Raw genomic sequence first — 14,556 nt, forward strand, 5'->3', positions numbered from 1 at the left:
TATAATAAAGCAGTGTAGTGCTGACATTTAAAAAATTTCTTAGGATTCAAAAATGCATAAATTCATGAATGGCATGAACATATTTATTTATTTATTGGTTGTTTACTTGTTAGATATGTAATATTAAGCTGCTGAAGAGAGATTGGAGAAACTGAGGAATCAGAGAAATACCAAAAAGTTGATACTTTCATAAGTTTTGATTAGTATAAAAGGATAAAAGACAAAATTGGCTGAAGAGTTGTCCTTAAATATGATGGCACATTATGTCAAAAAGCACTGATCAGCTCTCCTCTACCACATAAAAATAATTTTAATAGAACATCAAGACATTAAAGCTAATAACTTTTAGAAAGTGAAAATCGCTCAGTCGTGTCCAACTCTTTGTAACCCCATGGACTGCACAGGCCAGAATACTAGAGTGGGTAGCCTTTCCCTTCTCTAGGGGACCTTCCCTACCCAGGGATTGAACCCAGGACTCCTGCATTGCAAGCGGATTCTTTACCAGCTGAGCCAACAGGGAAGCCCAAGAATACTGGGTAGCCTGTCCCTTCTCCAGCAGATCATCCCAACCCAGGAATCGAACCAAGGTCTCCTGCGTTGCAGGCAAATTCTTTACCAACTGAGCTATCAGGGAAGCAATAACTTTTAAGTTGTGATTAAATGTTAGAGCAGGTTGATATAAGAGCCTGTGGCTTCTTCTTGTTGGTATTTTACCAGAGAACAAATTTTTTTTCTGGTTAGTTTGCATTCAGAGATATTCAAGTTTGAGCAATAAGCTAAGAGATCTTTTGAGACACTTTTCAGTTCTAGGAGAAAATGGGATGTTTGGTAAAGATCCTAATATTAGTAGCTTTGAACCTACTAGATTTAACATTTCCTTGGTCTTTTGAAAGAAGACCTAATATGTTAGTGTGTCTCACAGAGTGATTTATTTTTGCCCTGTAAATATACTTTGGAAAGTAGAGTTTAAGATTAAAAATCATTTCACTTTTTGCTTTTTTTTTTTTTAAAGATTGTTTCAGCATATAAAACGAGGTTCTTCCACATTGAAAGCACTTCCTTTGAAGCTTCAGCAAACAGCTTTTGAAAATGCATACTTGAAAGCTCAGGAAGGAATGAGAGCATTGGTAATTTTAGTAATGTATATTTGCTGATAGTATACTTTCTATAAGTATGCCTTATGTTATTTTACCAAGTTTGGCCTAAGACAGTTTATATCTAATTGTTCACAGTTAGACTAGAACAGCTATATGAATCAATTGAAATTACTTCATTTATAGGTCAAAATTGGTTTAATAATGCGGTTTCTTTTGGTTCAACTTATATGCAGCATTTTTGTAGGACAAACAGAATTTACTGAGTTTTTATGGGAGTATAAATGGCTTACTTTTGAATCTAAAATTTTATTTCATAAGATCTGATTAAAAGCTAATTCACAACAGGTGACAATGGAAAGAAATGGATTGGGAAAAAAATGTTGAAGATCAAATTATCTTTGTGCTCTTTAATGAGCCTTGTTATTTTCATGATTTTCTGTAGAATAATATCTTTTCTTAAAATGGCAGAAGTTGTCTTAGTGGTAAAATTTATTCATTCTTATATGCTGTGATTGGTTCATGAAAAGTATGTGAAGCAGTTACTCAAATGACTATATATTCTATAACAGCACAAAACTGAAAAAAGAAAATTGCGTGAAAAAAAGGTGAAATTTGAAAGATTTCAAGAGATTACAAAAATGAGTATAAAATAAAATTTACTAGAGATAATGTATATTATATGTTTTACCATCAGCATGTCATGTGCAAAAAGAGAAAACACTGACCTGACAGCAGTTTATTTGGAGAAAGACCTTAGAAGCTTTACATCTGGAGAGCATAATATGAATCAACATTGTAATGGTTATCGAAAAATGCAAATTCCATCTTAGATGTCATTAATAGAAGCAGACTGTAATGAGCTAGTTTATAGAAAGAACTTGAATCTTCTATTGATTTTAGAGGGCAGCTGGTTTTGTTCCCAGTAAAAGTAAATTTTTAACTAAAATGTTAGAGAGTCTCTAGACCTGTCTCTCATACAGAATAGGTAAAGGAGTTGACTTCCTGGGAACATCATAACTATTTTCAAACATGTTGATGATTGCCATTTAGTAAAGGAATTAGGTCCTTACTTTTTCTTGTACCAAAAATAGAAATGGGATCAGTGACTGGCAGTTTTTTCTGAAAGTGAAAATAAACGTCTATCAACTATAGTAAGTCAAAAAATGTATATGTCTGTTGGAAGAGTTTAATGATTGGTTGTTAAGCTAGAAGCATGTATCATTTTATCTAGTAGTATGACTTTATTAGGTTTTTTAGTGATATCTGATATTTTTAAAGGATAAAGAGCTATATATATTACGTTATAGTGGTAATAAGATGGTAATACATCTTAGAAGGTAATACTTGATAGTTGATGAGATTTTAGTCTTTCTCACATTCCTGCAGTTACTTTTTTTCTCTTCTTTTTTCTTCAAAGTGCTTTATACCTCATTGAAATGTTTGACAATTCTTATTCTATGAGGTCTTATCAACAGCAATCTTTCTCACTGTAGCAACTTTGGTCCTTTCTCATAATCTCTTTTTAACTCCATAACTATAGGATTTAAAACTGTTCACTGGCTGTTTAGATGTTCTTGTGGTATTCTTTGTTGTTAGCCTGGTTGGTTTATTTGGAATATTTAAATATTTACATTACATATTGTTTTAAAATTTTTTCTAAAGTCCCACAGAACTGAAAACTCTGAAATTTTGGATGAACTTTGTAATAGAAAAGCCACTTTACTGATGATGATAGCTGTAGTGTTATACTGTAGCCCTGTCTGTGAAAAGCAGGCTTTATTTGCCCTATGCAGGTCTGTGAAAGAGAATGGACTAGAGCCTCACCTTGTTAAAAAGGTATGTATGTATGAATATTTTTATTATAATCATCCTTGGATAACTTTTATACAATTAAAGCTAGATTTTAAATGTGGCATTTATTAAAGAGTTGGAGATGGTTTTATTTTTTAGATTTGGAATATTGGAAAGCAGTAACTTGTAAGAAAGTTTATTTGTATACAACGTCACTTTTTACATTCAGTTTAAGAGCATTTCACAAGACTGTCATTGAACTAGTAAGAGTGAGTGGCCTGTCATCATTCAGACCAGGCCCTCTCGAATACTATTTTTGGGGGGAAATACATGGAGAAAAAAAAAAGTAGTACGTATTTTGCCTGGTGGATTCTGGAGCAAGACCTTGGAATCTAGCAGGGTGAGAAGTCAAAGTTTAGATATGGAAAGCTTTTAAGTTGCATGATTAGAAAGACCAGGGTCCAGTGTTGTAGAACGTTTACTCTCGCCCCTGGTCCAACACCTCAGCATTCATGGTTTGAGAAATTCCAGACCTTTCCATCCTGTATTTTTACATGATAAACCAATGATTGATCATGACTTGATGTACCTAGTGTGGTTTCCAGTGGAACTTTTTCCCCAGGTTTGATCCCTGGGTGGGGAAGATCCCCTGGAGAAGGACAGGGGAGTCTGGTGAGCTACAGTCCATGGGGTTACAAAAGAGCCAGACATGACTTTGTGACTAAATAACAACAAACAGCAACAGCATAGATAAGTTAATCAAGGGATAGAAAAGTTAAATGAATGCTCAAAGCCATACTGTAAATAATATTAAGGATGTAAATGATTTATTATTTCATTATTAAAACATTGACTTCTTTTTTGATTTGTACAGGTTTTAAAGAAAGTTTCTGAAACTTTTGGATATAGATGTTTAGAAGATTTCATGGCTTCTCATTTGGATTATCTGGTATTGGAATGGCTAAATCTTCAAGATCCTGAATACAGTGTATCTTCTTTTCCTTTTATTTTATTAAATTATACAAACATTGAAGATTTCTATAGGTAGGTTTGCATATGGCACATGTGAAATATATTTAAAATTAGTTATTAATAATATTGTGAGAATCAGGACAGCTTTTATAAATGAAAGCGTATTAAAGGTTATCAGTTAACTTAGGATCTGGTCCTAGCTGTGCCAGTAAGCCAGCTACATGACTTTAGGCAAGCCACATGAACACCCACTGGGTCTTGGTTTCTTACTGTAAAGTTTCTTACTGGGATTATTGGAGTAGGAAATGTCAACCCACTCCAGTATTCTTGCCTGGAAAATCCCATGGACAGAGGAGCCTGACAGGCTACAGTCTGTGGGGTCGCAAAGAGTTGGACATGACTGCGTGCACACACAAGGATGTATAGAGATCTTTGAGGTCCATTTCAGCTTTAATATTTAATAATTTTCCCTCTGAAAAATCAAAAATAAATTATTGATGGCTGATTATTTTTGCCCTGTTTTTCTTTTTCCTGTTTGAATGTGGGCCATTTAGTTGTTTCTATATGATTTAAAGTTTAATATACAGGTATTTATTTTGCTAACTTCCAAGTCTGGAGAACAGAATTTTGAAAATGGAGAGGTTTGAAACAACTAAATAATAATGTTTAAATATCAGGGTATGGGAAGGCAATTTGTAATTGTTTAATAGTCCTTATTGTTTGTTCATTTTGCCAAATCTACATTTATTTTTTGAATTTATAAATTGAGTTCACCTTTCACTATATAATAATTTTGCATAAAGATTATACAGAAGAAACAAATATAAATTCATTTTCACTTGTTTTTGATCATGCCTTTAGGGTGATAATATGCTTAAGATCTCTGTTTTTTTTAGTGTGACTATTTAGAATTTACTTAACTTCATGTCTTAACTTATAGAGTAAGAATGCTTAATGATCTAGATAAAGTAGCTCTAAGCTTATTAAACCGTTTTATTTATTTTATTTATTTTTTTGCCCACACCACATGACTCAAGGAATCTTTACTTTCCTGACCAGGGATTGAACCCATCGTGGAAGCATTTGAGTCCACTGGAACACCAGGAATTTCCAAAACCATTCTGTTATTTTAAGGACCATATTAAAAAGTTTTACTTTGAAAAGTTATATTTTTAATGTATGTTTTTAATTTTTATATTTTTAGGTCTTGTTATAAAATTTTGATTCCACCTCTAGTGATTAGAAGTCATTTTGATGAAGTAAAGTTAATTGCTAATCAGATTCAAGAGGATTGGAAAAGTCTTCTGACAGACTGCTTTCCAAAGATTCTTGTAAATATTCTTCCATACTTTGCTTATGAGGGTACAGGAGACAGTGGGATGGCCCAGCAAAGAGAGACTGCTACCAAAGTCTATGATATGCTTAAAGATGAAAACTTATTAGGAAAACAGGTATGACTTCAATATTTACAATATGTTTTAACCCATAATTGATCTGAGGTGTAACTTTAGACTATTCATCACTTATGCAGTTAAATTTAATATTTTATAGTAATCATTATCTAACATAGGCAATCCATTAATTTTTTTGTTATTGTACAGTGTTCTCTCCTTTTGATTGGCTTTTAAATGTTTTTAATCAGGAATTTTCTTTTTAACGTTGGAATAATTTTACCACCTTTTCCTTGTAAAATATCGTTTTAATTGGCAGTAATACATGAATACAAGCTGGTTATTAAATTCAAGCAATGTTGAACAAGGTATAGAAAATCTTCACTTTCTCTTGACTATCATTAAGCCCTTCATTTTTCAAGGAAAAGTACAATCCCATGTTCCCATTCTCTGCTTTTTCCATGGCATTACTACCTTCTAATATAGATGTAGCTTACTTATGAATTATGTTCATTGGTTCTTATCAACCTTCTCCACTATAAGTACTTGTAAAGGTCGGATTTTTCTTTCTTCTTCTTTCTGATGTATCCTAACTATCTAATATATATCAGGTACTCATTATTTGATGAAAGATGGAGTCAGGTTAAAAAGGATCTAACAACTTGTTTCTTTTATAGTAATTTATACATATCTAAGTGAAGGAGGAGAGTGAAAAATTGGCTTAAAGCTCAACATTCAGAAAACTAAGATCATGGCATCTGGTCCCATCACTTCATGGGAAATAGATGGGGAAACAGTGGTAACAGTGTCAGACTTAATTTTTGGGGGCTCCAAAATCACTGCAGATGGTGATTGCAGCCATGAAATTAAAAGACACTTACTCCTTGGAAGGAAAGTTATGACCAACCTAGATAGCATATTTAAAAGCAGAGACATTACTTTGCCAACAAAGGTCCGTCTAGTCAAGGCTATGGTTTTTCTGGTGGTCATGTATGGATGTGAGAGTTGAACTATAAAGAAAGCTGAGCACTGAAGAATTGATGCCTTTGAACTGTGGTGTTGGAGAAGACTCTTGAGAGTCCCTTGGACTGCAGGGAGATCCAAACAGTCCATCCTAAAGGAGATCAGTCCTGGGTGTTCATTGGAAGGACTGATGTTGAAGCTGAAACTCCAATACTTTGGCCACCTGATGTGAAGAGCTGACTCATTGGAAAAGACCCTGATGCTGGGATAGATTGAGGGCAGGAGGAGAAGGGGAATACAAAGGATGAGATGGTTGAATGGCATCACCGACTCGATGGACATGGGTTGGGTGGACTCTGGTAGTTGGTGACGAACAAGGAGGCCTGGCGTGCTGCAGCTCATGGGGTCGCAAAGAGTCAGACACGACTGAGCGACTGAACTGAAGTCTAGATGGGAAATGTGATTACATTAAACCCTGATTAAAATGCTAGTCTCAGGAACAAAGAGAGATAAAAATTAAAAATAATTTCTTAGCTTCTTTGTTAAAGACATAAATTTTTATTTGTCTCAGTTTCATTTAGCTCATCATTTTAAGTTAATGTTTTTCTGTTTCTCTGATATGCAGTTTAAATCAATCAAGGTTCTTTTTTCTGTGGATAAGTGATGGTACCACTATTATCAATCTTTCAGTCTTCTATAACTGTCAGTGGTTGAATATCTAAAATATGTAGTTATAAGGTTGTTTAGGTATACCTAGATATCTGAATTTTTTAAAAATTATTTTTATGTACCTTTAGCTAAACATTAGAGATTTGCTTGTAAGAAAATTATATAAAATTAAGGAAGTCAGTTGTCATCTATGTGCAGGGAAACTGACTAATTTTTCCTCTGATATTAAGCAGACTCGGCCAGCTTGTCTCACTAATTCCAGATATACTGGAAATAGGCTGGATTTTTAAAAGGGCTGAAACCTTGGATTTGATGATATGATGTAACTAATGTTACATTACAGGGAAAGGCTAAGATCTTTACATTGGATTTCTGTTGTGCCACATTCCAGAATATTTTTGCTGTTAGAAAGTGTTTCCAAATCTCTGTGTGGAAGAGATAAAGATAGTAAGTGAGCCCATTTGCCTTTTGGCTTAAAGAACTGTAATTCATTACTTGGAGACTAACAAAAACGCCTTTTAAGACTTTATAGTTCTCGTTCATTTGGCTGAGGTGTAATGTAGTACACCCACTCTTTTTATTTAGAGAACTTATGCCTTTTGTGAGGCTGCCTGTAGCAAGAAATGGGTGATGAAGAGTCTGCTCCTGTCCAGGAGGATTTTTATCTAGTATTAATGACATGTGGGTAGCAGCTAGTTTGGGATATCAATCAAGTTGAAATCTGGGGGAAAGATATGCAGGGAACAAAGGGTTGATAATTGCCAGTCACTGTGCATCCTTACTAGTAAAGTTCTCTAAGATAGTGTTCTCAAATAAAGGTAAAATGCAGACTGATGAACAGTGTAGATCAGTGGGAAATTTGGTTGACTGTAAAGTGATTAGGTTGAGGAATTTCAAGATAGACCTGAAGCCTTACTCGTTAAAGTGATTTCTTTAAAATTAAATGAAAAAGTTGGATTAAGAGAATCTTGTTTGGTATGATTTCCCTCTTTTCCTTTGAGTCTTTAGGCTGGCTGCATAGCAGAAAAACGTGGTGCTAGTTGCATGTCTTGCAGATCTTAGATCTTTGATAACTATTTCCTTCTGTAATCACTGAATAATTTTGGAAATGAGGCAATAACATGAGCCCCTTAAACTAGCTGACTTAAAGATCACAGACAGGAAAACTTAAATATATTTTAATTTTGTATCCTTGCAGATTGATCATTTATTCATTAGTAATTTACCAGAGATTGTAGTGGAGTTATTGATGACGTTACATGAACCAGCAACTTCTGGTGCCAGCCAAAGCACTGACCCCTGTGACTTCTCAGGGTATGGATATTTTTAATTTAGAGAATTAGCTGCAATTTCAGAAGGTCCTTGGAAAGTTTATTGGTTGACACCTTCAAATGTCTATTTCGGTTGTTAGACATGTATTGTACTTTTAAATTCCGTTTCTTTAAAAATAATTACCTTTGAAAAAAAAATAATAATAATTACCTTTGAATCGAAGTATCTGCTGTACTGTAGCCTCTTCTTAGTAACTGCTCTTTTAATTACCACTTTGTTTGCAAAGTCAGGAACCTTTTTCTTCTCAGTCTTTTTGTAATATTTGAGCATTGGGCCATCTCCTATCTCATGAAATTTTCTTCTTCATGACCCATTATTCTTTGTTCTCTTCTCCTTATCTATGACTTGACTTTCTGTATTACCTTTTTTTAAAAAAGCATTCTCCTTTGCTAGTGGAATCTTACTATATTTTAATTTCATTTGTGTGTAAAACCTACTTGATTGAATATGAACGGTAGAGTTATTCATATACATTGTTATTCATTTGCCTTGACTGGAAGGTACTTGAAAATATCCTTAACTTTTTTTATATTCTGTACAATACTAAGCATGTAAAACAGTAATAATATCTATTAAAATACTTTTGCATGTGTAATTTCATTTGGTGTAGTATTTGATTGCTGTCTTGATATGTTATTGTGTTTGTGTACCCGTGGCTGATTCATGTCAATGTATGGCAAAAACCATCACAACATTATAAAGTAATTATCCTCCAATTAAAATAAATAAATTAATTTTAAAAAATATTATTGAGTTTAAAGTACTAGCATAGAGCTTTAATTCATACCTTAAGTAAAGTGATTCTAGGTCTCTTTTTTATAACTGCTATTAACTTTATAAACGATTTTTTAAGCAAATTATTGACTAAGTCCTAGAAAGTTATTTAGGTATTCTGATTGATGTATATAGACTGTAATATGTCATTTGTGATTTTATTAAAAATCTAATTTTCACCTAGAAAATAACTAAAATTTGGGGTTAGTATAATCTAAATTTTTCTTTTGAATTTTCACTGATCTATCAAGAAAGTGTTTTTTCTTGATAGTTTTATTCTGAAAATGATGACTGTAATTTTTTCTATAACTCTTAGGGATTTGGATCCTGCTCCTAATCCACCTCATTTTCCATCACATGTGATTAAAGCGACATTTGCCTATATCAGCAATTGCCATAAAACCAAGCTTAAAAGCATTTTAGAAATTCTTTCCAAAAGCCCTGTAAGTATACTTTACTAGTATACTAACTGAAGAGAGAATTCCTTCTTTTTCAGCTAGAAAATCTGTTTAAGTACATTTTATTTTGATTTTTTCATAAGTACATTAAAAAAAAAGTAAACAAATGGAACATTTACTTGAATAAATTAAGAAAAACACTCATTTACAAGTTTATATCTTGGTATTTGTCAGTATTAATTGAAATATGTCACATATGAGGGCTGAATTTCATGACATTTTAGGTTGGCTCAGGAAGTATATATATATATGTATTTTTTTAAGGCTATGCTACTAAATATTGTTTACTATCTGAAAACTAAATAAATTGACAATAGTTATTTTTCAAATTTAAGATAGTAATTTTCTTAATGTGATATTTTGCATTTGATATCAAAACCCCAAGCAAAATTCTGAAATTTAGAATTCTGTAATTTGAATATAAAATGTATGTATTAAAAATAATAAAATAAAATATATGTATTATGGCTGAGTATATGTGGTTAGGCAAGGTTTTACTAAATGTATCTTTATTTTCTAGGATTCATATCAGAAAATTCTTCTAGCCATATGTGAGCAAGCAGCTGAAACAAATAATGTTTACAAAAGGCACAGAATTATTAAAATATATCACCTGTTTGTTAGTTTATTAATGAATGATATAAAGAGTGGCTTAGGAGGAGCTTGGGCCTTTGTTCTTCGAGATGTTATTTATACTTTGATTCACTATATCAACCAAAGGTAAGTAATATATTTAGACCAATATATAAGAAGTTTTTCTACCTTCATCTTAATTGAAAAATTATATGCTTCTACAGGGTAGAAGCCAGAGTATTATATTCTGAATTTTGCTTTTTTAATATATATATAGATATTATATTTTACAAAGTGAATCACTACTTCTCCAGCTCTAGAAATCTTTAAATATTAAAGGTCTTCTCTTCAGCATTTTAAATATCCTAATTTGACATGGCCATAAATACATGTTACCATAGCAGTTCTGCTCACCACTTCCAGTGGGTGGGAAGGGGAAGGGGGATTCCCAGTGCACACCCAGGGTATTCTTCAGACATCAGCTGGTACCTGCCTGTAGATAGTGTCAGATCCCACAGGTTAAGATCTCAGTCCTACAAGACTACCCTCTCTCCAACCTCATCAGACTCCAGTTGAAAACTATAGATTGGAGGTTTCAATAACCCCCTTCCTTGGGTTTGATTATTTTGCTAGAGTGGCTCACAGAACTTATTAGAAACCTGTTTACTCACTAGATTGCTGGTTTATTACAAAAAGAAATAACTCAGGAACAGCCAAATGGAAGAGATACATAGGGCAAAGTACGGGGAATGGGCATGGAACTTAAGTGGTCTCTCCAGTCACTTCACTCTCATACCTGCAAATGTTCACCAACCCAGAAGCTCCTTAAACCCCATCCTTTTGGGTGTCACAGAGGAATCGTCAGCCATTGGTGACTGATTGAAGGGAAGGCCCTTTTTGATCAGAGAGGTGGGACAGAAAGTTCCAACCCTCTAATTATAGGGTTGGTTCTCTTGGCAACCAGCCCACATCCTTAGAGGCTTCCCCAAAGATACTTCATCAACATAACGAAAGACTCCTTTATTGCTCTCATCACAGGAAATTCCAGAAGCTTTAGGGACTCTGCCAGGAATGGGGACAAAGACCAAATATATATTTCTTGTTATAAATCACAGTATCACAATTACTATAGATTTGGGGATGTATGTACTTTTTAGCATCTCTGTCCTTTCCATTGGTTTTAATAATGATTCTATTGTTTTCTTATTAGTAGATAACATTGTAATAAAATAAACTTAAGCCCTCAAAGCATATGAAGATATCTATTTCCATTTTGTTTTCTCATTCTTTTTTGCTTTTTAAAACTATAATTTTAATTTTAAGTCATATGTATGTGTATGTACTTTAAGTCATTCAGTCTTTTTCCTTCACTTTTTTAAAAAAGGTTTTATTATGGTGTTAAAATATATAAGAAAATTTCTCATTTTTAACTATATTTTCCAATTTAGTGCTATTAATTATGTTCATGATATGCTATTAATTTTTATTTCTGTCATTGCTGTTTCCAAAGCCAACTTTTTTATTACCTCAAATAGAATCTCTCTACTCATTAAGCAATAACCACACAGTTCCTCTTCCCTATAGCCCTTATCGCTTCTAATCTACTTCCTGTCTTTTTTAATTTCCTTGTTCTAGGTATTTCATATAAGCAGAATCATAATTTCTTTGCCCTTTCCTATTGGCTTGTTTCACTTAGCATGTCTTCAGTGTTTATCCAGCATCATGCTTTTTTATGGCTAAATAACATTCCATTCGGCATCCCTGGTGTCTCAGATGGTAAAGAATCCTCTTTCTATGCGGGAGACCTGGGTTTGATCCCTGGGTTGGGAAGATCCCCTGGAGGAGGGCATGGCAACCCACTCCAGTATTCTTGCCTGGAGAATCCCCAGGGACAGAGGAGCCTGGTGGGCTACAGTCCATGGGATTGCAAAGAGTTGGACACAACTGAGCAACTAAACACAGCAACATTCTATTGGATATATACCACATTTTTTTTATTCATTCATCTCATGATGAACACTTGGGTTGTTTCATAGGCATGAAGTGGTATTGGGGTTTTGATTTTGCATTTTCCTACTAACTACTCATGAATATCTTTTCATGAGCTTATTGATGATTTGTATGTCTTCTTTGGAGAAATGTCTATTTAAATCCTTTGCCCATTTTAAAAATTGGATTGTCTCTCAAATCAAAAATGGATTTGGGAGAATAGCATTGAAACATGTATATTACCATGTGTGAAATAGATCACCAGTCCAAGTTTGATGCATGCAACAGGCAACAGGATGGGAAGGGAAATGGGAGAGGGCTTTGGGATGAGGGACAATACAATAAAAATAGAGGAAAAAAATTTGGATTGTCTTTTTGTTATTGAGCTGTAGGAGTTCTTTATGTATTCTTGGACTGAACTCAGTATGTGATTTGCAAATATATTCTGGATATTGAATTCATATGTGATTTGCAAATAGTTTTTTCCATCCTATAAAATTTTCACTTTCCTGATAATGTCTTTTGATGAGCAAATGTGTTTAATTTTGGTAAGGTCTGATTTATCTTATTTTTCTTTTGTTTCATGTGGTTTTGGTATTGTAGGTAGGAATGCATTGTCAAATCTAAGGTCATGGAGATTTACCCTTCAAGTTTATTCTAAGAGTATTATGATTTTAGCTCTTATATTTAGGTTGCTGATCCATTTTAATTTTTATAAATAGTGTGAGTTAAGGGTTCAATTTCATTCTTTTGCATGTAGAAATCTAGTTGTCCCAGCACTATTTATTAAAGACTGTTCTTTCGCCCTTGTCAAAAATCAGTTAGCCATTGATGTATGGGTTTATTTCTGGATTCTCAATTCTATTCCATTGGTCTTTCCTTATGCCATGTTGTGTTGCTTCTTGTTCAGTCGCTAAGTCATGTCCAATTGTTTTCAGCCTCAGGGACTATAGCACACCAGGCTTCCCTGTCCTTCGCTATCTCCCAGAGTTTGCTCAGACTCATGTCCATTGAGTCAGTGATGCTATCCAAATATCTCATCCTCTGTCACCCCCTTCTCCTGCCTTCAATCTTTCCCAGCATCGGGTTCTTTTCCAGTGGGTCAGCTCTTCACATCAGGTGGCCAAAGTATTGGAGCTTCAGCTTCAGCATCAGTCCTTCCAATGAATATTCAGGGTTGGTTTCCTTCAGGAATGACTGTGTTGCTTACTGTCACTCTATAGTAACTTTTGAAATCAGGAAGTGTGAGTCCTCCAGTTTTCTTCTTCTTTTTCAGATTGTTTTGACTGTTTGGATACCTTGCAATTCCGTATGAACTTGTCGACCAGTTTTTCCATTTATGCAAAAAAAGTGCTGGAATTTAGATGGATATTGCATTCAATATGCCACTGTTTTAGATAGTGTTAAAATTTGTCTTCCAGTCCATGAATACAGAATGTTTTTCCCTTAAGTTGGGTTTCATTTCTTTCATCCATGCTATGTAATTTTCAGTGTACAGGCGATTCACATGCTTGGTTAAATTTATTCCTAGATGTTTAATTCTTTTAGGTGCTATTGCAAGTGGAGTTTTTAAATCAGTTTTCATTTTAGATTGTCATTGCTGTTGTATAGAAACACAGATAATTTTGTATGTGATTTTGTGATTTGCAGCTTTGCTAAATTTGTTACCACTAGTAGATTTCTTGTGGATTCTTTTAGGAGTTTCTTATAAAGAAATCATGTCATCTGAATATCATTTTACTTCTTCCTTTCTGATTTGGATGCCCTTTCTTTTTCTTATTTAATTGCCCTTGGCTGGAAGTTCGGTACTGTGTTGAGTAGCAGTGGTGAAAGTGGACATCTTTGTCTTATTCCTAATCTTAGTGGGAAAGCTTTTTAGTCTTTCAATACTGATTATGTTGTTAGTTTGGGGTTTTCATAGGTTACCTTTATTTTGTTGAGAAAGTTTTTATTCTAATATTTTTCTGAGTGTTTTTCTCATGAAAGGATGGTGGATTTTGTCACATGCCTTTTCATTGTTTGTTGAGAGGGTCCTGTGTTATATTCTTTTATTCTGTTAATGTGGTGTATTTCTTGGATTGACTTTCTTATGATATGCTCTTGCATTTCTGAGATAAATCCCAGTTGCTCATGATGTATATTCTTTTAATGTGCTATTAGATTCAGTTTTCTAGTATTTTGTTGAGGGGTTTTGCACATATATATTCATAAGAGTATTAGATATTATAATTTTCCTGTGTTGTCTTTATCTTACTTTGATGTCAGAGAAATGCTGGCCCCATAAAATGAATTAGGAAGTGTTTCCTGCTATTCTGTTTTGGGGAAGAATTTGAGGTGTTAATTCTTAAGTGTTTGGTAGTGTTCTTCAAGGCTTCTTTTTCAGTGTTAACTGCAACATGTTGTTCTCTCAGTACTGCTTATGCTGAATCGCATTAGTTTTGGCATGCTGTATCTTCATTTTCGTTTGTCTCTAAGCTCTTTTAGCATGTTTAAAACAGTTGTCTGATAAAGTTATTGTCTAGTAATTCTGATATCAGAGCTTCCTTG

At 33.7% G+C, this 14,556-nt stretch overlaps 1 protein-coding gene across 1 annotated transcript in view; it reads left to right on the top strand.

Annotated features, from left to right (window-relative positions):
- Positions 1-14,556, top strand: part of ATM (ATM serine/threonine kinase) — a 143,409-nt gene that overhangs the window by 57,900 nt on the left and 70,953 nt on the right. The window contains exons 24-30 of the mRNA XM_043898421.1: positions 1,013-1,127; positions 2,760-2,933; positions 3,763-3,932; positions 5,065-5,311; positions 8,082-8,197; positions 9,306-9,432; positions 9,968-10,167. Coding sequence (XP_043754356.1) covers positions 1,013-1,127; positions 2,760-2,933; positions 3,763-3,932; positions 5,065-5,311; positions 8,082-8,197; positions 9,306-9,432; positions 9,968-10,167 — 1,149 coding nt within the window. The remainder of the gene's footprint in view (positions 1-1,012; positions 1,128-2,759; positions 2,934-3,762; positions 3,933-5,064; positions 5,312-8,081; positions 8,198-9,305; positions 9,433-9,967; positions 10,168-14,556) is intronic.

The sequence above is a fragment of the Cervus elaphus genome, chromosome 1, assembly GCF_910594005.1.
Source record: "Cervus elaphus chromosome 1, mCerEla1.1, whole genome shotgun sequence".
In the NCBI taxonomy this organism is placed as follows: Eukaryota; Metazoa; Chordata; class Mammalia; order Artiodactyla; family Cervidae; genus Cervus; species Cervus elaphus.